The sequence below is a fragment of the Myxocyprinus asiaticus genome, chromosome 1, assembly GCF_019703515.2.
Source record: "Myxocyprinus asiaticus isolate MX2 ecotype Aquarium Trade chromosome 1, UBuf_Myxa_2, whole genome shotgun sequence".
NCBI classification, from domain to species: Eukaryota; Metazoa; Chordata; class Actinopteri; order Cypriniformes; family Catostomidae; genus Myxocyprinus; species Myxocyprinus asiaticus.
The window spans coordinates 26,797,783-26,821,396 of record NC_059344.1 but is presented as its reverse complement, the minus strand read 5'-3'; the positions used below and the strand labels follow the sequence as shown (position 1 = coordinate 26,821,396).

The window sequence follows — 23,614 nt, the reverse complement described above, 5'->3', positions numbered from 1 at the left end:
AGTCCTAGTGGACTATGTGGGGATCTCGATTATGAGGTAAAGCGAACCGATAGAGAGGGCAGACGTCAGATTTATCACCTTAACCTCCTGAAATTGTGGAGGGAGACGTACCCTGTGACATTGGTTATGGTAGTTCCGGAGAGGGCGGAGCTCAGAGCGTGGAGGTGAACACAAAACACAATCACGTCACCCCGGTGACATGCGGAGATCGTGATCTCCGTGCGGAGATCACCTCTCACCGAACCAACTTGCAGAGGTTGCCAAACTACAACAAGAATTCGCAGTTTTCCCCATCTACCGGGTCGCATGAACCTCATCCAACACCGCATCGAGCCGGGGGTGGTGGTACATACCCGTCCCTACCAATTGCCCGAACATACAAAAAAAAAAATAGTTCGGGAAGAATTGGATGCAATGCTCGATATGGGAGTAATAGAGGAATCCCACAGCGACTGGTCCAGCCCGGTTGTTCTGGTGCCTAAGAGCAACGGGTCTGTACGGTTCTGTGTGGATTATAGAAAAGTCAACACTGTGTATAAATTTGATGCCTACCCAATGCCTCATATTGATGAGTTGCTCGATCGGTTGGGCACTACTCGCTTTTACTCAACACTGGATTTGACAAAGGGTTATTGGCAGATCCCATTGACACCAATTTCCCCTGAAAAAATGGTTTTCTCCACTCCGTTCGGATTACACCAATTTGTGACATTTCCGTTCGGTTTGTTTGGGGCTCCGGCCACGTTTCAGAGCCTCATGGACCGAATCCTCAGACCGCATTCGGCTTATGCTGCTGCCTATTTGGATGACATCATCATTTATAGCAATGATTGGCAGCGGCATATGCAGAATCTGAGGGTGGTTCTGGGGTCGCTGCGATGGGCGGGGCTCACAGCAAACCCTAAGAAGTGCGCGACTGGGTGGGTGGAGGTACGGTATCTGGGGTTCCACTTGGGCCACGGGCAGGTGCGTCTCCAAATTGACAAGACGGCAGCGATTGCAACCTGCCCGAGACCCAAGACCAAAAAGGGGGTAAGACATTTCCTGGGGCTGGTTGGCTATTATAGGAGATTTGTGCCTAACTATTCGGATGTCACCAGCCCACTGACTGATCTCACTAAAAAGGGAGCTCCAGACCCGGTTGGAGCAGTGCTAACAGGCATTTACGCAGGTTAATGCTGCACTTTGTGGGGGGGCGCTTTTACATGCACCTAATTTCTCTCTCCCTTTTGTACTGCAGACAGACACTTCAGACAGGAGGCTGGGGGCCGTACTCTCGCAGGTGGTGGAGGGGGAGGAGCGCCCGGTGCTGTACATCAGCCGCAAGCTCTCCTTGAGGGAAAAAAGTACAGCACCATAGAAAAGGAGTGTCTGGCCATCAAGTGGGCGGTCCTCACTCTCCATTACTACCTGCTGGGGCAGGCCTTCACTCTCTGTTCAGATCACGGCCCACTCCAATGGCTCCATCGCATGAAGAATACCAATGCAGGGCTCACCTGGTGTTATCTGGCACTCTTTTTTGGGGGGGATTTTTCCCCCTTTTTTTTTTCACCCAATTTGGAATGCCCAATTCCCAAATGCACTTTTAAGTTCTTGTGGTCGCATAGTGATTCGCCTCAATCCGGGTAGCGGAGGGCGAATCCCAGCTGCCTCACGTAGCTTGTTGAGCACGTTGCCACGGAGACATAGCGCGTGTGGAGGCTTCACGCCATCCACCGCGGCATCCACGCTCAACTCACCATGCGCCCCACCGAGAACGAACCACATTATAGCGACCACGAGGAGGTTACCCCATGTGACTCTACCCTCCCTAGCAACCGGGCCAATTTGGTTGCTTAGGAGACCTGGCTGGAGTCACTCAGCATGCCCTGGGATTCGAACTAGCAAACTCCAGGGGTGGTAGCGTCTATTACCTCTGAGCTACCCAGGCCCCCCGGCACTCCAGCACTTTAAAATCAAGGTGGTCCACAGACCGGGAGCGCAGATGGCTGTCGCCAACTTTCTGTCCAGAAATGGGGGGTGGGGGGGGGGGGGGGGCGGCTGGGGTTGGCAGTCCGGATGTCTCCCCGGCCTGAGTCCGGTGATGGGGATATGGGGGATATGTGGCAGCGGGGGCGTGGTCGAGTGTTCGTCGAGAGAGAGAGAGAGAGAGAGAGAGAGAGAGAGAGAGAGAGCAGTAAGGGTGCATACATCTGAGCAGTAAGGGTGCATACATCTGAGTCAAATTATGACTAACACCTGTCTCTAATTGTAGTGAGATTGGGGAGAGCGGCATAAAAGGACCATGCCAGCGCCAGATCGAGAACTTTATTGTGAAGCTGATGAGTTATTGTGAAGCTCACGAGTTATTGTGAAGCTGTAAACCAGAGAAGTGGTCAATTAAAGGTTCCCTACCTGTGTTTGAAGAATCCAGTTCCCAGTGTCCTTCCTTGTTACAGTGTTGTTTAGGGATGGGTTTATCAGAAATAGATAATCCATAGAAGTGGATAAAAAAACTCATAAAAAACAAAAACCACAGCAGAAGATTCCACGAACAGCTGTACAGCAGAAAATGTATGTATTTTGTGACAGAACTGTTGTCTGTACAAAAGTAATAAGTACTGATATTTTCTCAGAGATAACAGAAATAAGTGGAACATACACTTCTATTCGTGTTTATCTAGTTTACTTGCAAATTAGTGCCTTAAATAAGACTTTCAGAGGCGAATTCACAAAACAGTTGCATCACTTCTGTGCATACTATTTCAGTGCAAAAACATGCATCTTGTTCGCTAACCATCTGCAATCTAGTTTAAGCAGATGCTGTCAGCACTGATTTAGCGCTGCAGTTCAGTATTTAAAGCTGAAGAATGTAACTTTTTCTATGTTAAAATATTTTCTCCTATCCCAGCTTAATATGCAGAGAAAACTATAAGTAAGCCATTCATATGGGGCCTGGGTAGTTCAGCGAGTATTGATGCTGACTACCACCCCTGGAGTTTGAATCCAGGGAGTGCTGAGTGACTCCAGCCAGGTCTCCTAAGCAACCAAATTGGCCCGGTTGCTAGGGAGGGTAAAGTCACGTGGAGTAACCTCATCGTGGTCGCAATTATGTGGTTCTCGCTTTCAATAGGGCGCGTGGTAAGTTGTGCGTGGATCGCAAAGAATAGCATGAGCCTCCACATGCTGTGAGTCTCTGCGGTGTCATGCACAGCAAGCCATATGATAATATGCGTCGACTGACTGTCTCAGAAGCAGAGGCAACTGAGACTTGTCCTCCGCCACCCAGACTGAGGTAACCGTGCCACCATGAGTACCTAGTAAGTAGTGGGATATGGGCATTCCAAAACTGGGGAGAAAAGGGGATAAAAAACAAAACAAAAACAAAAATAGTAAGCCATTCATAGGTTATTTTTCTTGAAAACTATAAGCATCCTTTCTCTCTGGCATTTTGAAAATTCCTCTGTTTGTTTAGAGTGGCCCGCCCCAACAACATTGCTCAACTAATGCTGTGAGTTGGGGGTGGGACTATCTCTTTGTTTGACCAACGGCAGACGGAGGACGTATTCAGAAAGCTATTTTGAATACAGTTTATTTTTGTAATTCGTTTGGTTGTGCTTGTGGTGCAAAAATTACATACTTCAGCTTCAAATTAAGTAATTTTCATTCCTTTCCATGCAAGCCACGTCACCTTTCTATGTAAATTAGGCTCATTATTATAGCGCGTTTATTTTAATTACTGTTATTCACAAAAATTGCCCAGCGCAATATACATCGCACTATTACTGCCAGATGAAAGCAGGCAGTAAACTGAATTTCATCTAAAAGAGAGGTTTGTACACATTTTCTATCGATCATGGCAGCAGTAATCACATAATTATAATTTAGTCATTTATCAAATGATGTTAAAGAGTGTTATAATAACCTGGTATATATACAAACGCGCTGTGTAGTCAAGCGCACTTTCAGCATGTTAAAGAGATGATTCAGGTGTCTAGATGACAGTAGTGGAGTGATGCTGTACAATCCCACCAGAATGTGTCAGACTACAGTGGTCTGCGGCATCCTCTGATTTATTGCACTAAGAATCAGCCGGCAAAATTGAAATTGCACATGCAAATTGTGTTCAGCACAGATTTTGTTACCGCATTTGCGCAGTTTCCTCATCTGCACAATTCCTTTAGTGAATCGAATGATAAAGCAGCACAGACAGTGCGTGCAAATAACCAGATGCAATTCATTCTTAGTGAAGTATCTTTCAAAAAATGTACGCCAGTAACCTGGTAAACTTTGGCAAATCCGGTGATTACATCTCACTCAAAAGTCACTAATTTTATCAACCTGGCACATTACAAACTATTTTTAGGTAGAGTGAAACAAAAGAACTGCCCTTCCTCCCGGAAGTACAGCAAAATCAGCCAATCAGATTGAATATGGCAATTTCAGAGACATTAGGGTGAGTAGGTGACACAATATTTAATAATATATAGATATGTTTGGGTAAACAAGCCTATTTAAAACATCAAAACAGCTGTACTCCAATATGAAAACACTATCAAAGCCTCTCAGTTGTCTTACATAATGTTGCATGTAATGACAGAGAGACAGACAGCCAGATGAAAAAAGTGCTGTGGTTATGTGGATTGAAGTAAAATATTTTGTCCAAAAGTGAAACACTTCAAAGGAAAGTTACAGTTCAGCATGAGGAGAGACAGATGACAGACACAAACCTGAATTTGAAGAATACATGTTCAATGGGGGGGAAAGTAAAATTAAAAATGACGTCACATCACAAAAGGGAGCCTGTGATTTAACAGCCTTCTCCACTTAAATTTTTAAATTTTAATCTGGGCCTAACCATCTTTGGTGAGTGTTCTGACAGTGAAAGACAGAAAGAGAGTGGAAGGAAGGAGAGGGCTGGATGAATAAAACATGCCATGGCTTGAAAGATCCATGATGCTACAGAAATGTACTGCAGCAGAAGGAAATGGAAGGTGAGAAATGCAAGCCAGTGAGACTGGAGCAGACACCTGATCTCACACACACACACACAGATTCTGACATACATTCTACTCACGTGGGAATACAATGAGAGGATATGAAGATTAAAAAATACTTCAAGTAATATAAAGGCACACAGACACATGCATACAGGCACACACATTCACACTGAGGAAATGAATAAAGACATGGAAGGCAGGGTAAGGTTGTACAGCCGCATGGGGGAAGGCAGTTAAATGTTTCCTCCTGACTGGCTTTCAGATCTTGAAATTTGCTTAAACATTTGGCCTACTGTGCAGAGAACACGCACCTCACAACACTAGAGACAATCACCTCTCTCTGTCTCTCACACACTCCTTTTCTAAAAGATCAGATATATAAACAAATGTACAGTCTTAGAATATTCCATTCCATTTGCCTTTCATGCAGCCTATAACAAGATCAGGGCTTTTGGACATGCTTTACAAATGGTGTGAAGCTTAAATAGGTGCCATTTACCCACAGCTGAATAGGCAGACAAGGCTTTGGAATACTACTGTATATACAGTTATAATATTATTTAGGGGAAAAAATTGATAATATAAATCCCTCTGCTCTATTTGATAAAGGGTTTAATCAGATTCTGGAGCTTGTACCTAACCAACAATTATTCACTAACACCCAACATTACAAAAAGTTAAACTCAGCCTCTGGTATGCAGTCATAGGCCAAAGGTTGTTACACAGATGAACCTCTTATATATTCACATAAAAGACGCTAACTCCCAGATAGCGAAGTTAAAGGCATGAAGTTGGCTTAAAAATTACAATGACTTTCCATCCAATCGCTGCACTGCCTGACACATGACACCGCCTGATACGGAGGATTCAAAAACACTCACTGAAAGTACATGAGCGATTTAAATGCACTCACGAAGCAGACAATGGTCCATAATCGGACCAGAACATACAGTATAGGGAGGTAAATATCTGAAGAATGCAAATATTAGGTTGCTTTGCAAAAGAAAGCATCTTCTTACTAACATAAACACTACACCTTTTTTTTTACTAGTGGTGGAACAATATGGGGTTTTTAATGGCCGATGCCGATATCCAGAGAGCAGGGTGGCCAATAAAATGCTGATATATCACACAATTTAAAGTAAATAAACATAAAATTGCAAAAACTAAATTATAATAAACTCTTATTTAGCACTATATTTACTCAATTTCACACAAAACTTAAAAATAATATTGTATTTTAAATGGTAGATTGCAGTTTCTTTAGATTTCTGTTTCATCATCAAATTTTAGTAATTTATTTGCACATGAAGAAATTGTTAATATATTAGGAAGAAGGAAATAACAGTACACACAGTAGTCCAGCAACCATGGATGGCATGTCCACGTTAGCAATCGCATTTACTCAAAAAATATCGAATCAAACCAACTGTACATACAGTGCACAGTGAATAAGACATTTACGTACAGCACACGTGAAGCGCTTTTACCTTGGACTGTATCCGAAAACGTAGGCAGCTGACTTGCTACCTAATCAGTTAATGGCTGTTTTGAATGAATGGAACTATTAAGGAAACTGGTCTCCGAACAGTTTGAAAAGCACCTTATTTTCATCATACCTCTGTTTACTGATTAGGCTGCCTCAGGAGGCAGCATTTTCCTGGTTTCGGATGCAGCCTTGAAGTTGCACTCATGCGCTCTTGTGGATCCATCGCGAGCTTCAATCTCCTGACATTTTAAACGACCTGGATCGCCTGCTTGGATTGTTTGTGAATTACATCTGTTTAAACGAGATATCTGCATATCTGCAAACGGTATATAATTGAAGTTTTATTGATATTTGCCTTTTATCATTAGAAAAGAAAGTTAAAGTTGACAGGGAACTGCAGAGGAGTGACTGTTAGAATATGTGCTTTAGAGGTAAATAACCTTACAGCTATCATTACAGTTGAAGATTAGATCGAGTCTAATAAGACTGAATGGGGGAGGGAAGTCTCAGTCGATGGGAAAATGGGGGCGATGTAGGAGCCGCTGGTGCCATAATGGTATTCTGCCAGCTTGTGGTTTCTTAACATTATTGGTCTTGACAGACTGAAAGGATGATTCACTCACTCCAGCCTCACAGTGGGTGAAAACCAGGAGCTATGAGAAAAGAGTCTCTAAGGCTGCATTTACACTGCAAGGCTTAATGCACAGATCCGATCTTTTGAACGTATCAAATTTTTTATCCCGCCTGTTTACATTCACCTTAGACACGACTCGTATCTGATATCTGTGTTTACATTAATCTTCCGCCCATACTCGAATGATTCCATTGCTGATCGCTTTCACTTGAGCGCCATGGTTTTGAACGGCCTTCTGCTATTTAATATTTTCAAAAGTAGGCAAAATTGCACGCAATTAATTTGTCAAAAAAAGGGCGAAAGCAACTTTTCACTGCTGCCACGGTAAGCACGGCTTTAATCATTTCAACATCGGTTAGAGGAAAAATGTGGCTAAAGCACTATTCAGATGGGATTAGTTTTCCTGACATATGTCTGTAAAGTAATTATTACTGCGGACATCTGTATTTACTGTCAATTCGCATGCATGGGATAAGCAATGTCTTTAAAAATCACATAGATGAGTGTGTAGGCTATACAGCATTTACACTACTGTCATGTGTAACTGACCTGTTAGAAAATGTATAATGTGCTTATTAATTACACAGGACATATTAAACATGATCATTTATCTGTGATTATAAGAAGAAATTGATTGGACTATCTGGCTAAATACAACAGAACTGGTGACATTTACAAGCCTGCAATCCTGTTATTATTAATTACACTCTTGAATTAAAAATATGGACAATCCCTTCAGATTATGTAATTTTATGTTACGAAATGCGGGACTCAACACAATTTCCCGCACTCTGCTCAAAACATTAGCAAAAACTGCTCGTTTCTCTTTTACATGGGTAAATATTTAATATTTAAAGGGCTCAAGAGCTGGAAAGTGCAGATTTACCGGCTTTTTAATAATTCGCACTGGATTATATTACCCGGGGTTATTTTACAGGCCGTTTTATGGTAGGTAATTCCGGCGCTGGAAAGCGCAGTCCGGTAAAAGTCCTGAAAAATTACTGCCATTACCAATTTGCACGGGATTAAAATTACTCTGACATTAGGTCAGATGTCCAGATATCAGATATGTATCTGATTTAAAACCACATTTGGAAGTGGCTCAGATCGGATGCGAAAGAATCAGATCTCGTGCGGATTTCTGCGCTTGCAACAATATATGGTCTGTGTCAGACCCAGTGTGAGATAATAAGATTAATAAAGTGCACATGCCAGAGACTGTTATTTTTTGTGACAGCGTAAACAGCCTCTGGCATGTGCACTTTACTAATCTTATTATCTCACACTGGACTGTCATAAATTATATTCTCTCTTAACAACACACTGGCAACTGACTATCAACCGACAGCCTGAATGTCAATTCAGTACAATACAACCTACTGTATATTTTATATCTACTTTATATACTATTTTTATTGTATACTGTGTATTCTATATTGTGTATTCTGTATTGTGTATTGTATACTGTACATTGTATATTATTACTGTGTTGTGTAATTATGTGTATATTAGATACATAAATTGTGTTGTGTAAATCTGATGTTTATTGTAAATTGGTATATGTCTCATCACTGTCATGACTGACTGCTATGTTGCTCGGAACTGCACCCAAGACTTTCACCCACTGTTGCACTTTTGATTTTGATTTGATGTTGCCATATCATTTCTAAATTAAATAAACACTGCTTCCTTTTTTTAATTTTTTATTATTCATTTAAATGGTCATAATAATAAAGTAGCCTAATTATGAAGTAAATTAAGAAAATAGTAGTCCAATAATACCAAATAAATAAAAAGCAGTCAGTGACTTTCTTTTCAATATTGTTGTTTGATTAATATAAATAATAACATAATAGACAGAGGCAGGTCTCTTACTGCATTAGTGTGTTTTTACTGCAAAATCTTATGCACAGATCCAATATGTTGACACACACCAGATTTGTTGCACCTGTTTGCATTCAGGTAAGACATAAGCGACTGTTAATCATTCGCGGGACGGGCATTGACCATGAAGTATTTAACCATTTGGGCGTGCAGCCTCATTTCCGCATTCACCAATAGTGCTCGCGCATCATGGTAAATGCGGTATGTGTAACCTTTGTGTTGTTTCATGACTCAAGGTATTTCCACCTCATTTACATGCAAGATTTAACTCAAAGCTTCAGCTCCATACTGAAAAAAAACAAAAAAAACAAAAAAAAAAAACATTCATAAGGATCCAGTTACTAAGCGTGCATTTAGCTCTGATTCAGGAAAATCTCTAGGTTTTCCCACACACTTTAGTCCGCCATCTGCGCGGATGTTTTCCATTTGCACGGGAGGAACATCTGAAGTGCGTGGCCACGCAGCTTAGAGGGAACATTGGTGACCATCCTTTACAAGCAGTATCCAAAATAACAGGCCAAGCATAAAAAGAAAATAAAACAAAAATGGCTCTGGCAATTCACTCACCACTTTATTAGGAACTGCAATATAACATATGGTTTAAATCCAGTTGTAAGAATGACAAACTGATTTTAGCTGATGAAAGTGACACGAATGATTAAAATAAAAAGGCAAATCATTCATGTCTTGAACTGTAACCTGAGTGGAAAATTTACATTTTTATCCAGAACTCTAGCTTATGTGGCAACACCAACATGCAATAGGCCTATTTAATTCTTAACATAAAGCCATCAAAATGACAATATAAGGAACAACATCACGATGGGTCTTCATGTTTTTGAGTGAAATGTAGCTTGTGCTGTTCAGTGCATCCGGAAAGTATTCACAGCACTTCACTTTTTGCACATTTTGTTATGTTACAGCCTTATTCCAAAATTGATTAAATTAATTATTTTCCTCAAAATTCTACAAACAATACCCCATAATGACAACGTGAAAGAAGCTTTTAAAAAACGAAAAAAAAAGAAAAAAAAAAAATCACATGTACATAAGTATTCACAGCCTTTGCCATGACACTCAAAATTGAGCTCAGGTGCATCCTGTTTCCACTGATCATCCTTGAGATGTTTCTACAACTTGATTGGAGTCCACCTGTGGTAAATTCAGTTGATTGGACATGATTTGGAAAGGCACACACCTGTCTATGTAAGGTCCCACAGTTAACAGTGCATGTCAGAGCACAAACCAAGACATGAAGTCCAAGGAATTGTCTGTAGACCTCCGAGACAGGATTGTATCGAGGCACAGATCTGGGGAAGGGTATAGAAACATTTCTGCAGCATTGAAGGTCCCAGTGAGCACAGTGGCCTCCATCATCCTTAAATGGAAGAAGTTTGGAACCACCAGGACTCTTCCTAGAGCTGGCCGCCTGGCCAAACTGAGCGATCGGGGGAGAAGGGCCTTAGTCAGGGAGGTGACCAAGAACCCGATGGTCACTCTGACAGAGCTCCAGCATTTCTCTGTGGAGAGAGGAGAACCTTCCAGAAGAACCACCATCTCTGCAGCACTCCACCAATCAGGCCTGAATGGTAGAGTGGCCAGACAGAAGCCACTCCTCAGTAAAAGGCACATGACAGCCAGCCTGGAGTTTGCCAAAAGGCACCTGAAGGACTCTCAGACCATGAGAAACAAAATTCTCTGGTCTGATGAAACAAAGATTGAACTCTTTGGCCTGAATGGCAAGCGTCATGTCTGGAGGAAACCAGGCACCGCTCATCACCTGGCCAATACCATCCCTACAGTGAAGCATGGTGGTGGCAGCATCATGCTGTGGGGATGTTTTTCAGCGGCAGGAACTGGGAGACTAGTCAGGATAGAGGGAAAGATGAATACAGCAAGGTCCAGAGACATCCTCGATGAAAACCTGCTCCAGAGCGCTCTGGACCTCAGACTGGGGCGAAGGTTCATCTTCCAACAGGACAACGACCCTAAGCACACAGCCAAGATAACAAAGGAGTGGCTACGGGACAACTCTGTGAATGTCCTTGAGTGGCCCAGCCAGAGCCCAGACTTGAACCCGATTGAACATCTCTGGAGAGATCTGAAAATGGCTGTGCACTGACGTTCCCCATCCAACTTGATGGAGCTTGAGAGGTCCTGCAAAGAAGAATGGGAGAAACTGCCCAAAAATAGGTGTGCCAAACTTGTAGCATCATACTCAAAAAGACTTGAGGCTGTAATTGGTGCCAAAGGTGCTTCAACAAAGTATTGAGCAAAGGCTGTGAAAACTTATGTATTGTTATTGTTTGTAGAATTTTGAGGAAAATAATTAATTTAATCCATTTTGGAATAAAGCTGTAACATAACAAAATGTGGAAAAAGTGAAGCGCTGTGAATACTTTCCGGATGCACTGAACAGCACAAAAATGAAAGAAAAAAGAGCTAAAAATGATATTGTCATAAGAATAAAATATATTTATGTTGGCTTTGACCAAAATTATCAATTGTATCTCCTCCAAGAGCTTTCAAGCTAGATCCATCAAATTTAGCACAGACCTTCATATGAACTTCTGACTGCTCTGACTCACGCTGCTATGACTTTCTAACTGATCAGAAGTACAATTTTCCTGTGATGGACAATTTAAAATCCCAAAACTGATCTATAAACATTTTTTCAACCAACCAGGACACCCTAGCAACCAGCTAGCAATGAAGCAAAAGAGACTAGCAACAAACCAAAAGCCCTAGCAACCAGCTAGAACAGCCTGGCAATGCCTATCAACCAGCCAGAACCTCTAGCAACCACTAGTATGCACTTTCAGTCTATCTGACTGACTTCGTGTCAGTCTGACAGTAGTCTCAGCCTCAGATTGCTTGCTCAAGGACCGCCTAAAGTCCGTGCTCTAACGACCAAAGTCTTTCTAGCAAGTCAATCCACTTTCGGCCATCATGACAGTGCAGCTCCTATCTACTTGAATGGGGAAAGACTGTAATCTCAAAAATAGTTAGCCCTAAACCGCACTTAATCCAAAACCGAGTGTGATTGATGGCTTCACATGTCAGTTAGACTTTTTTTCCTGTCTAAGTGGGTGATTCTTGACCCATTTAAACTGCAACTGGTCCAGATCTTTGTTTGTCATTCTTACAATTGGATTTAAACAATTTTCTTGAATCGGAGCTAAATGCACACTCGGTGTTTTAACTGGATCCATATGAATGTTATTTTTTTCCATTATGGAGCTGAAGCTTTGAGTGATTTAGTAAGTCTGATGAAGAGCGGGATGCTCGAAACGTTACTAATATTAAAATCCTGTTGATGGGAATTTTGTTTTAGGTGTGCGTCTACTTTGTTTGTACTTTTGGACTTAGAGTTTTTTGGAGTCTAACACCTGGTAAATTGGATGTGCATGCCTTTGTATTTTTTGGTCTTATATAATTTGTAATATTTACATTGTGCAGATTACCCTCTGTTATTGCAATTTTTGATGAAACTGATCATAACCACTGTACAGATGTAGGAGTTTGCAACACCTTTCTAATAACTCTGCATGCCAGTGTGCTCATGTTGACTGATCTTAACTGACTGAACAATATAAACAGAATTAGCTGTCAGCCTCAAAGTAGGTGGAGCTCCAGGTCACACCTAACGATGATGTGGACCAATAACAATAAGAATGTGTTTTGCAGCCATAAAGAAATTTTCCCAAAATTTCAGCCCCACAAGCTATTTCGAACCACCAAAACACACGCAAAAACACATTTCGCTTTGGCCAGATTTTGTTATCTCAGATCTAAATTACGTCACACCTGTTCATTTTTCAATTTTGTATAAAGTATGTAGAATTTGTGCCTTAAGGCAGAAACACATCAGTCTTTGAAAAGGGTCCATTGACCTTCCATTGGCAGATGTGGAAAAAAGGATCGTGCTAACAGGGAACAGTAGTAGAAATGTGCCATTTGACTATGCCCCATTGCTTTTTAGACAAATTAAAGCCTTGAATTTAAAATACCATTTAACCACAGTATCTAAACTAGGTTAAATAAAACCTTTATTGAAATGCCTAAAGACAGACTCACAAAAACAACCTCCACTGGCCTTGTGCTGGAGAGATCTTAATTGGAGGAATTAGTGTGCTGCTGTAGGGGTTCTAGTGGATATTAATTGCAGCATGCAAGAAACACCTCATCCTGACAGCACAGCACCCCTGAAACTTCACAACCTTTAACTCCTAGATCAGCTTTAAACTGAGACTATTTCACCTGCTCTACCCCCTCTCTCCTTTCTTATTCAATCCTGATGTTCCAATAATTTTTTCCTCTGATTCCATTTTCTCTTTCTTGCTCTCCTGTCACCTCTTCTATTCACTTTCTATGTCTCACCTTCATTACCACAATGCAATTTAACATTGTGGATCCACTGTCCTCTGTGATTGTATTGTAGATCCATCCATTTTTCCCTTTTTCACTATCTCTCTATTGTAAGTGAGATGAACACTGCACACTCTTTCGGCACATTATTCTCATATCGTCATCTCCATCAGTCTCTCTCTCTCTCTCTCTTTTCAGAGTGTCTTTTGTTTAACCTTCATTTCTCCTCCCCCACTATTCCTTCTTATCGGTCCTGAGAGGAGGCTTTTTTGCTGACCAAAAGCTCTCTCCTTGGACAGAGACATTGGTATCAGAGCTGCTCAGCCCTCACATACCAACGTCTAGGCTTATATATCTTAAAGCTAAAGTGTGTAATTTCTGCACCACTAAAGTCAAACGGAACTGCAAAAATAGCAAAAAAGGGTTCCTGAACACTCACTCTGTCCACCATTGGACGGAAAAATATATAGTCCCACCACAAACTCATGCAATTGGTTAAGCCAATGTTGCTGTGTTATGACTGCGCCACAGAGACACAGTGTTAACACTTTTTGGTGAAATCAGCCTACAAATGGCTTAATTTCTGTTGTCTCTGCATATAAGCTGGGATAGGCAAAGGTATTTTAACATAGAAAAAAAAATTCTATTTTCCATTTTAAATATTCTAAATCTACAAATATTCAGATGAAAAAAAGACTTCCCCAGATTTCAAATACTTGGCCAACATACCAATGGAAAAAATTCAGAAAAAAACATGGATCATTAAAATTATGTATTCCACACCTTGACTTTTGTCCCTTTGGGTTAGACAGTGGGCTGTAGATCAGCATTAATGGCATGTTGTCAGTGCTGGCTAACTGGGACATTAGCCTTAGTGGCTAATAAATAAACTGTAGCACTAGGTGCTAATAGGTTCATTTTGAACTCAGACCTGCGCTAACAGGGCTCTACAGACTGGCCTGAGATCCTGGGACAGTTGACTGGAACCACTGTCCTGGTCCCAATAAATACAACCAACAGATAATTACTGAAAATACTCAACACAGCATCCTGAAAAACAGCACACAGTAAGTGACATATGTTTTTAATATAAACCACCATTTGCACTGGGAAAGACACAGGGGTGCATGTAGATTTTCAATTATGTTAATAAGTAATCTGCTGACTGCAGTTTAAAGGTAGTGTGCATAATGCGTATTAAAATACATTCTCCTATCCTGTTTAATGTGCAGAGACAGATTTATTAGTAAGCCATTAGAATGTTATGTACAAGCTCTGTGGCTCTGAGCTTTTGTTTGAAAATGTCTCTTTATTTGAACAGTCCAAGAGCTTTATTGTTTACTTCTGGCTCAACCAATGCAATGCATTTGCAATGGGAACTATCTGTTTGTCCAAACAGCGAAAATGGCCCCGGCCACAGTGAGATCTTATCGGTCCACATAAATCCTGCTCCAAATCACTGTATATTAAACTTCAAATATGTTCAAACTGGCGATGATTGTGTGGCAATGTGCAGCATTTTCACTTTCACCGTGGACAGACAAATTACTTGTCAATACTGACAATATTGAGATAAAAAAAAAAAAAAAAACTTGGAACGCAATGATTAAAACAGTTGACGCATTTATTAAATCAGATGAATATGGTTCTGTTCTTGGAGCTTATTATATATGAACGGGGCCATAAAGCTCTCACCCCCCCCCCCCCCAACACAAATTTAGAAGTGATGATGAAAAACTCTCTTTACAGATTATTTGCTTTTATTTATTTATTTATATCCCCTTTTCTCCCAATTTGGAATGCCCAGTTCCCACTACTTAGTAGGTCCTCGTTGTGGTGCGGTTACTCACCTCAATCCGGGTGGCAGAGGACAAGTCTCAGTTGCCTCCGCTTCTGAGACCGTCAATCTGCGCATCTTATCACGTGGCTCATTGTGCATGACACCACAGAGACTCGCAGCATGTGGAGGCTCATGCTACTCTCCGCAATCCATGCACAACTTACCACGTGCCCCATTGAGAGCAAGAACCACTAATCGCGACTACGAGGTTACCCCATATGACTCTATCCTCCTTAGAAACCGGGCCAATTTGGTCTTAGGAGACCTGGCTGGAGTCACTCAGCACGCCCTGGATTCGAACTTGCGACTCCAGGGGTGGCAGTCTGCGTAAATATTCGCTGAGTTACCCAGGCCCTATAATTTATTTTTAAATCAAACCGAGATGCACCGGTTGAAAAAGTAAAGAGATGTGCATTATTTGAATAGTGGAATCTATAGAAACACAAACAGCAGAGCTCTTGCCTGCCACCGTCATCTATGCATAACTTCATATATGTCCATAAAATGTGGCATAAGTTGTTTTATTGTTGAGTTTTTGCACATCTGTATTGCATTCGGTAGTTGCATTTCTCGTGCAATTTTGGTGCTGATCAGGTGCAAGACGAACAGCCAAGAATCATCAGAGGCACCCTGATTGTCATGATAATGAGCCGTGAGGACCACGCGCCATTTGCAGTGGTTCACTGTATGCCCCTCTGATCCCATTTGGTTTTAATCCATGCTCCGGTTTGCTCATTAAATACACCGTGCTACATCTTTATTTACACATTTGCGTTAATCCAAATACAAGTAAATGAAAAACAAGATAATGCTTTTGTAAGCCATGATCTTCAGTCAAATTAAATAAAAACTCAGCCGTGATTAAATCAGGGACAGAAATATATCCACCATTTTCATGGGGGTCTTACTGGGGAAACAAATGAATGTGAATGTCGTTCTACAGCATTCCCATTTTAAGACCCTGTTTACAGCTGGTATTAAGACGAGTTTTGGATGATCTGATCGCAAAGGTCAGTGCTAAATATAGTTTTAAACGGGGTGCAAATTTGTTCTGTGATTGGGTCACAAAAAACACATACAGAGGTAGTCAAAAACTACATCGCATTTGAGGTATAAAACGGCATCCTGATGCGTCCCGAACAGCAGCAAAGCACCATCTCTCACCAGTCAATCACCCGCCGAACAAATGTTTAAACTTACGTGCAGATTTAAAAGGAAATAACCGTCTGATCGGAAAACTTGAAAAAGTGATTACATACCCAAGTATGAGAACTTCACAGCTCTTCCTCTGTCTGTCTGATTTGAAAATGCAGGGTGGCCAGATGACAAGTACACACATCTGAAGCTGAACTAACACAGGTACTCAACTAAAACAACCAATAATTTTGCTCAAAATGTTGCATTTGTGCTTAGATTAAATCTCAACTGCATATCAGAGAGACAGCACGGCGGTTTTGTTCGCACTGTCTTTGTTATTACTTTTTGCAGTTTATTATCGTTTATCATTAACACACTGATATATTGATTGATGTATGTCCATATGAAATCATACACATTCTCCTCAAAATCCCAACACCACAACGAAAGAATGAATGGATGTATCCCGCATCAACAGCTGTGTTAACTTGACAATGGAAGTAACGCCCATATTTCTCACCAAGCATCACAGGACGTAGGAAAAAGGTGGATAAAAACTATAATCTAAAATATGTCATGACTACTTCTACTAATAATAATAATACTACAAGGAGTAACAGAATTATATTAATAGGGTACTAGTAAGAATAACAAGCTTAAAAATAATAAATAGAATATTAGAAGTCATTAGAGCTGTTGGAAGGTCACTTAATGTGAATCATGTATAATCCCTGAATCACTTTGACTTAATATTCCTGATGCATAGTCCTATTTAAAAAAGAAAAGGAAAAAACAAAATGCTTCTTGACAAGGTTTCAGACTCACAATCAAATTTTACTGATATAAAACCTATAAAAGCCCTTATTATTTACATGATGCTACCAGTGGAATATTGGTAGAATTATAGTGGAAGTTTCTCAGAAATTCCAGTATTTACTCTTGGCTGTGCTGTACATTTTTGCAAATAGGATTTTTATGTGACATAAAATAAATACAATTTAAAAAAAAGATGTAATGAAAGATGTAATGTTGGGTGACTCGAGACTAGACTTGGACTCGTGAAAAAAGACTCGAGACTTGACTCGGACTCCAGATGAAAGACTCGTGAACACCTCTGCACTCTTGCATTGAGTAAAAATGGAAAAACTGTAAACAATTCAGATGAAAAAGTCAGAAGGAGGGGGGCAAGCAAAGAATGAAGGATGCAAAAGAAGAGAGGGAAAGAAAGTGTGTGTGACACCTCAATAAGTAAAGGGCGACCATGGTGAGAGTAACACACCAGGCCCAAATGGAAAACCTCTGGAGAAGCAGCCCACAATCTGAAAGGCAAGACAATTAATTTCACACTAGCTTACTCCAGATGTAGCACTCTAGAGGAGCTCATTTACACGCACACATGGACACATTGATTCATATGCTGCTTCCAAAGTCGGAGAGGCAAAACAGAACACATGGGCTCCCAGATTGGCTGTCGATACTGTTTACCACATTTCCATCAGAATGTGGGAGCAACTGCAGTCAGAAGCAACAAATGAGCAGCCAATACAGTGTCATTAATCATTGTGATTGGTGAACACACTTAGTCTCTATATGCCATCAGAGCAGGAGGGATAAACACCTGTGAGGAAGAGCAAGTGGCTGGCCAGATGTTGGAGTTTAAGAAGCAGGCTGTTGAACACAACGTGAAGAACACATCTGTATATGGAGAGAAGACGAAACAGATGACAGACAGAGAAAGAGTGATGTAAAGAAAAGACAAAAAAGATTGAGAGATATACCAGTTAAAAGTATGTACACAGCTGACTCAATATGTTTCCCATGATCTTAAAAAGGCTATTGATCTAAAGGCTTAAGGCTGAAACAGACTCTACGCAAGTACGTGAACACAACACAAGTACACATTGCAATATTAACGTTACAGCAAGCACCACTATAGCGGACATTAGTGTGAACTGCACACTTCTACTGTGATTTTTCTCTTTCCAGTCAACTACTATAAAGGCAGACAAACAGTTTGAAGAGAATATTGCAGAGCAAGGAAGGTAGTCAATGTATTTATAGCAACTTACCTGAATAATAACACATCCAGTTTAACTCCAAAGACTTTAAGGAAACTCTGTTGGCCCCAGTTTGTTACTGCCAATGTAACCCAAAAACGCATGCATGTTCAATCGGCCAAGTGCTCGCATTGTGCAAATGCGTAATTGTGTAAAGTATGTTTCTGGTCAAAGGCTTAAAATGCTTGAAACTAGTTTTGTAGTCTAACCTAAACTGCCTATGTAAGAATCTCTACAAAACTTAATTGATTTGAACAATTATTTGACATTTATTGATGGTTTTGGATCAGAAAGAAGGAAAAACAGCCAACAAGTGCTAAGCATACATGTCAACACCTTCAGTACTGTTTAAAAGGCATTCCAGGTGGCACATCAATTATGCTGGTTGCCAAGCTTTGATTTAAGCAAAGCGTGGCTATTTTGAAGTAGCAGAAATATAAGATAGTTTTGATTTGATTAACATGTATATGGTCACTACACAATTCCCACATTTACATTTGTGTCATTTCATTAGATATGATGACGTTAAAATTATTCTAAAATGTGGGAAACAGTAATAAAGTAGGTTAATCCCAACATTTGACAAAAAGTGTATAAATGATTTGTAGAGAGATAAAAGATGAAAGGAGTGAGAGAGTAAGAGAGATTAAAAAATGACTGCATTAAACTGACCTTCACATATACGGACTAACTTTTCTTTGATCCGGGAGCAAGAGACAGACTTTGACTCCAGTTCAAAGCTTGTCTACTCTAGACTCAACAAATCCTTTAGGAATAAAAAAAGAACAGCCTGTTTTGCCTACTTGTTTTTTCTGTTTGTTGGAAATCCAGAGTCATCATGTATTAGCCCCAAACAAATGTTCACATGAACATGATTACTTTGAAGTGTCTCTGTGTTTGTAAGAGGTCATGGGCCCAAACAAAGCCGTCAGTCTCTATGATCAAAACACAGAGAGAGACGACAGCAAAAACAACAGCCAACAGCAGAACCTCCACCTGCGGGAGCCTTTTTGATGTACTATATGTGTGATGTGCCAACCTGCAGCTGTGTGTGCATGCAACGCTCCTACAGTTTGACAGAAAGCTTTGAGTGAGCCTTGGCCAACATGGCCAAATCCACATGTTCTGCCAGATGATCCAGGCCATAGAGAAACACTTGAGAACAGACACACTAATAATTAGTCTCATCCTAGTAGTCAGGGCACCACTGGCCATTCTCAAAATCATCCCAGTGCACGGACATTTTTACTCCTAAAAATTTCCAAAATGTACCGTAAAACCAGTGTGCTTTGCTGTTTGTTATGTTCCCTTACCGGAAAAGTTGTCAAGTCGGCAGAGGATGAGCGTGTATGTACATTTATGAAGTCAAACCCTTATTGTCCTCTTTAAAAGAGATTTAGTTTATAATTATCTTCCATTTAAAATGTGCACGAAAGGGAAACAATCCTATCCACAGTTTTCCTGACCAATTACTGGGTGCCTTCATAATTAGAAGCAATGGAAAAACACTCGAAACCAGCGATCCAGATGGAGAGCAACAACCCTTTTAAGTTTTAGTTGGAATTAAAAATGAGTTCAGGCTCAACTTGTGCAGTTGTTGGCTGTCATAAAACTTTAAGTTAATAATATCAATGTAACTAGCCTCAGGACATAGCATCATGTCATCTTCCCACTCCTTAAACTTTGATGGGTGAGGCACTGTCAAAAGATGGCCAAAGTGACTAGTATCGGAACTATGGAGCAATATTCTTTTTTCCCAATTTGTACAAATTTAATTAGCTAAATATCACATTATCTGCCAAGAACATACGCCGATGCGAGTGAAAACACTGGAGACTGGAAAAAATAAAACAGGCTTCCGGTATGAATCGGGGTACATGCAAGCATTTTGGAAAAAGGTGGATAAACCTCAAAGTATTAAAGCTGTTAGAAGAAAATAAAAATACACACTTTTGTAATTTTAATTTGTTCACTGATGCATGTTGTCCTTCATAATAGCACTGTACATTGCAACATCTACAACAACAATGTAGTGTTTTGTATACGGCGATATTGTTGATTATTACCAGCTCTGTTTTAATGCACAACCTCGAAATATGTCGCATATACTGATTCATAATACAGGTAGCTAGGGAGTGAGATGAGACACACCCAATATTTAATTTCTTGTATGGATAGCAAACATCTCACACACACACACACACACACACACACACACACACACACACACACACACACACACACACACACACATCCTTGTGGGGACATTTGGTCCCCACAACGTAGGGAATACCTGGACACACACACACATTCAGTCCTATTCCAGTCTTTTGCTCATGCTGGGTTTAACGGCAGAGGCGATGGTTTATATCAATCTGAGGCAGGGAGCCGAAGAAACGCAGAAGAAAGTGACTGGACTGGGGTATGATTTCAGTATCAATCACACTTTGTTCTTTTTGTCAGTGATGGTGCGTTGTCCTCAGCGGCGTGGCCTGTTTCTCCGCTCCTGTCCTTATCGATCCATTTGCTTCAACAGCTCCTGAGCAAGCTCATCAATCTCTGATTTCTCTCCCAGACTGGAGGCCGGCAGCCACTTTCAGGACATCAATCGTGTGGGAATGTGCAACAGCATGTGGACACACACATGCAAATGCGTCACCATTCTCAAATGGCCATATGTTGTGCATTTAGCACATAAGCCAACACACATAGCCTCGTATGCAGGGATTACATGTCCATTTCCTGGCACAATATCCTTTTCCCTTGTTTACTTCCTCTTTAGTTGGTGTAATTGACATTCTAAACTCACTCTTAGCCTCTTTCTCCATTTTTTACCTCCTCTACCTCTCACCTCTAAAATAACTCTCTCTGCTCATATTCGTCTCTCTCCCTCTTCACCATTCTCTTTAAATCTTTCTTACTTTCAAGGGAGAAGAGAGAGCAGGTGAGTGAGTGATTTACAGTGCCTGTATGAAGAGAGCTTTGGATCACCTCATAAATCTCTACCTGCACTAATGGCCGCTCATAAAGGCTCTGGCCATAAGTGTCTCGATTTCCTGCCACACTACTTTAATATGCAGCATCTCACAAACACACTGTACAATTTCCTCAAAACACATCAATATAGCCAATTTACATAAGCCAAACCCTGTATCAAATCCTTTTACAATCTGCATGCAAAACTTTGCGGCAGCCATTGTTCACGTTCACAATCTTGTGGTAATGCTGACATATCCAGAGACAGTACTAGAGGGGAAGATGTGTCACTAGACAAATGGATGGGATAAATCACAGCACCCAATATGGTGGCTATAGTAATAGAAGTCTCACCTGTCAGTTAAAAGAGTCAATTGCCTTTTTGATAAGAGATATTGACTTTTTTTCTGTATTTTTTTTTTTTTAGTTTTTAAAAACTTTTGACTGGGCCAGCCTGAAAAATTATTATTTTTTTAGATTATACTATTTATAAAACAATTATGGTTTCAGGTAGACTGAAGCGTTTACATGCATTTAAAACAAGACTGAAAATGAACTTTTAAATTGCATGTAAACCTACTGACACTGGCTGGATTTATTGCAGGACTAGCCTCTAAAATCTTAAGTTGAAAGGTATCAACGTTCCACCTCCCCATTTTATTCACCTCTATCATACGCTACACAGTATCAGAGAAACTATGCTAATGTTGAGATGGCAAGAAATGTCCACTGGCTGTTTACTCATGCATACACATGATACATGAAGGATTGTTTGTCTGAGTTTACTCTGTGGACTGCGCTCTCCTCTTCTCCTCACCTTGTTCCTCTCAAACAGCTCGCACTGGATGGTCTTGAGGTCGGTGTCCAGGGCGCTGGCGGCCTGCCTGCGCTTGCGTGCCAGCTGCTCCTCCAGGTCTTCCATCTGGGCACGCAGCTTTTTGTTTTCCCTCTCCAGAGCCAGCTTTTCTGTCTCCAGACGCTCCCGACGACCCCACTCTGCTGCATTTTCCACCTGCAGACGTTCCATCTGCACACACAGGCACATACAGTTCATCCAGTACATTCAGTAAGAAAGTAGTAAGGAAAAAGAGAGAAACACATAATATTTTCAGGGGACAATGATAGTGGAAGGAAAGAATTTTCAGTATGAATTCTTGGCACTACAAGATTTTAAAAAAGCATTCCCATGAACCTCTTCACACCAAATGTGAATATTTACACTAAAATGATCCGAGTATTTTGTTGTTTTTTTTTTGCACAGTGGAAAAAACCTTATCAGCATTCCAGATAGATGCAGAGCTGCTAATTTTTGTAACTATCCTTTGTAAAGCTGTTGATTTGTATTGTGAAGTTATTTAAAACCACAGAACAGAATTTTAAAGGCCATAGCAGCTACAAAAAGAGGAGAAATATGTTAAGTAAAATATGGCAAATGGGAATTTAATGTACTGTACCTAGCAACATATTTATTATAATTGCCATACTACTTCTATTATTATTACCAACATTATTACAATAATTATACTGTCCCATTTCAGGAGTTACAACTTATCTGATACATTTTTGGGTTGAACTGTTCATTAAAGCAAGTGAAACATTAATATCTTTATCGATGGGTTGTACTTTGTCGTAAAGCATGTGAATGACATGAAAGAGTATTTAACCGTCTTTCAGATATGTGAACTTTTTTCCAGAGAAAAACAATTAAATAAATTCACATCAGACACAATCCATGTATTTCTGGTGATTTACCTCATTTTGTTGCATCATTTCTTGTCGCACTTGTTGTGAACAGGCTTTAAGGCTGATAAAAAAAAAAAAAAAAGTTGCAAAACTGCTATTTGTTAGAATTGCTGTAAAACTATTAATACAAATATGCAGAGCAGTGAATATATAAAATATGGAGACAATAATGTTACATTAGCACACTGGACTCCTATAAGCACAGAATAATTTTGAACTAAGTGAAGGGTTCTCCATGATTTCCCAGTTCTGACCTACTGCTAAAAGCAGTTTAATTGGAAACCATCTCTTTAAGATTCACGTAAGTACTGGCTGACTTTCCTGGCATATCCTAAACTCTCCCCAGACCACCTAGTCATTCATATTTCTATAATGTAATTTGCCTGCTGAGAGGAGGTAGTGTCTGTTAAACGCCTTGATTCCTGAGGGCAAAGATTAAGGAAGGTCACTGTGAGTTTTTGGAGATGAGGGGACAGAGAGGATCTGAGCGGATATGCAGGAGCGGCA

The 23,614-nt window shown here is 40.5% G+C and overlaps 1 protein-coding gene across 6 annotated transcripts in view; it reads right to left on the bottom strand.

Annotated features, from left to right (window-relative positions):
• Positions 1–23,614, bottom strand: part of LOC127412332 (coiled-coil domain-containing protein 102A-like) — a 116,704-nt gene that overhangs the window by 21,630 nt on the left and 71,460 nt on the right. For all 6 annotated transcript variants that reach the window (XR_007892453.1, XM_051648716.1, XM_051648972.1 and 3 more), the window contains one exon: positions 22,182–22,391. Coding sequence is in view for 5 of the 6 variants with exons in the window: in XM_051648716.1 (XP_051504676.1) it covers positions 22,182–22,391 (210 nt within the window). In the remaining variant the exon portion in view is untranslated. The remainder of the gene's footprint in view (positions 1–22,181; positions 22,392–23,614) is intronic.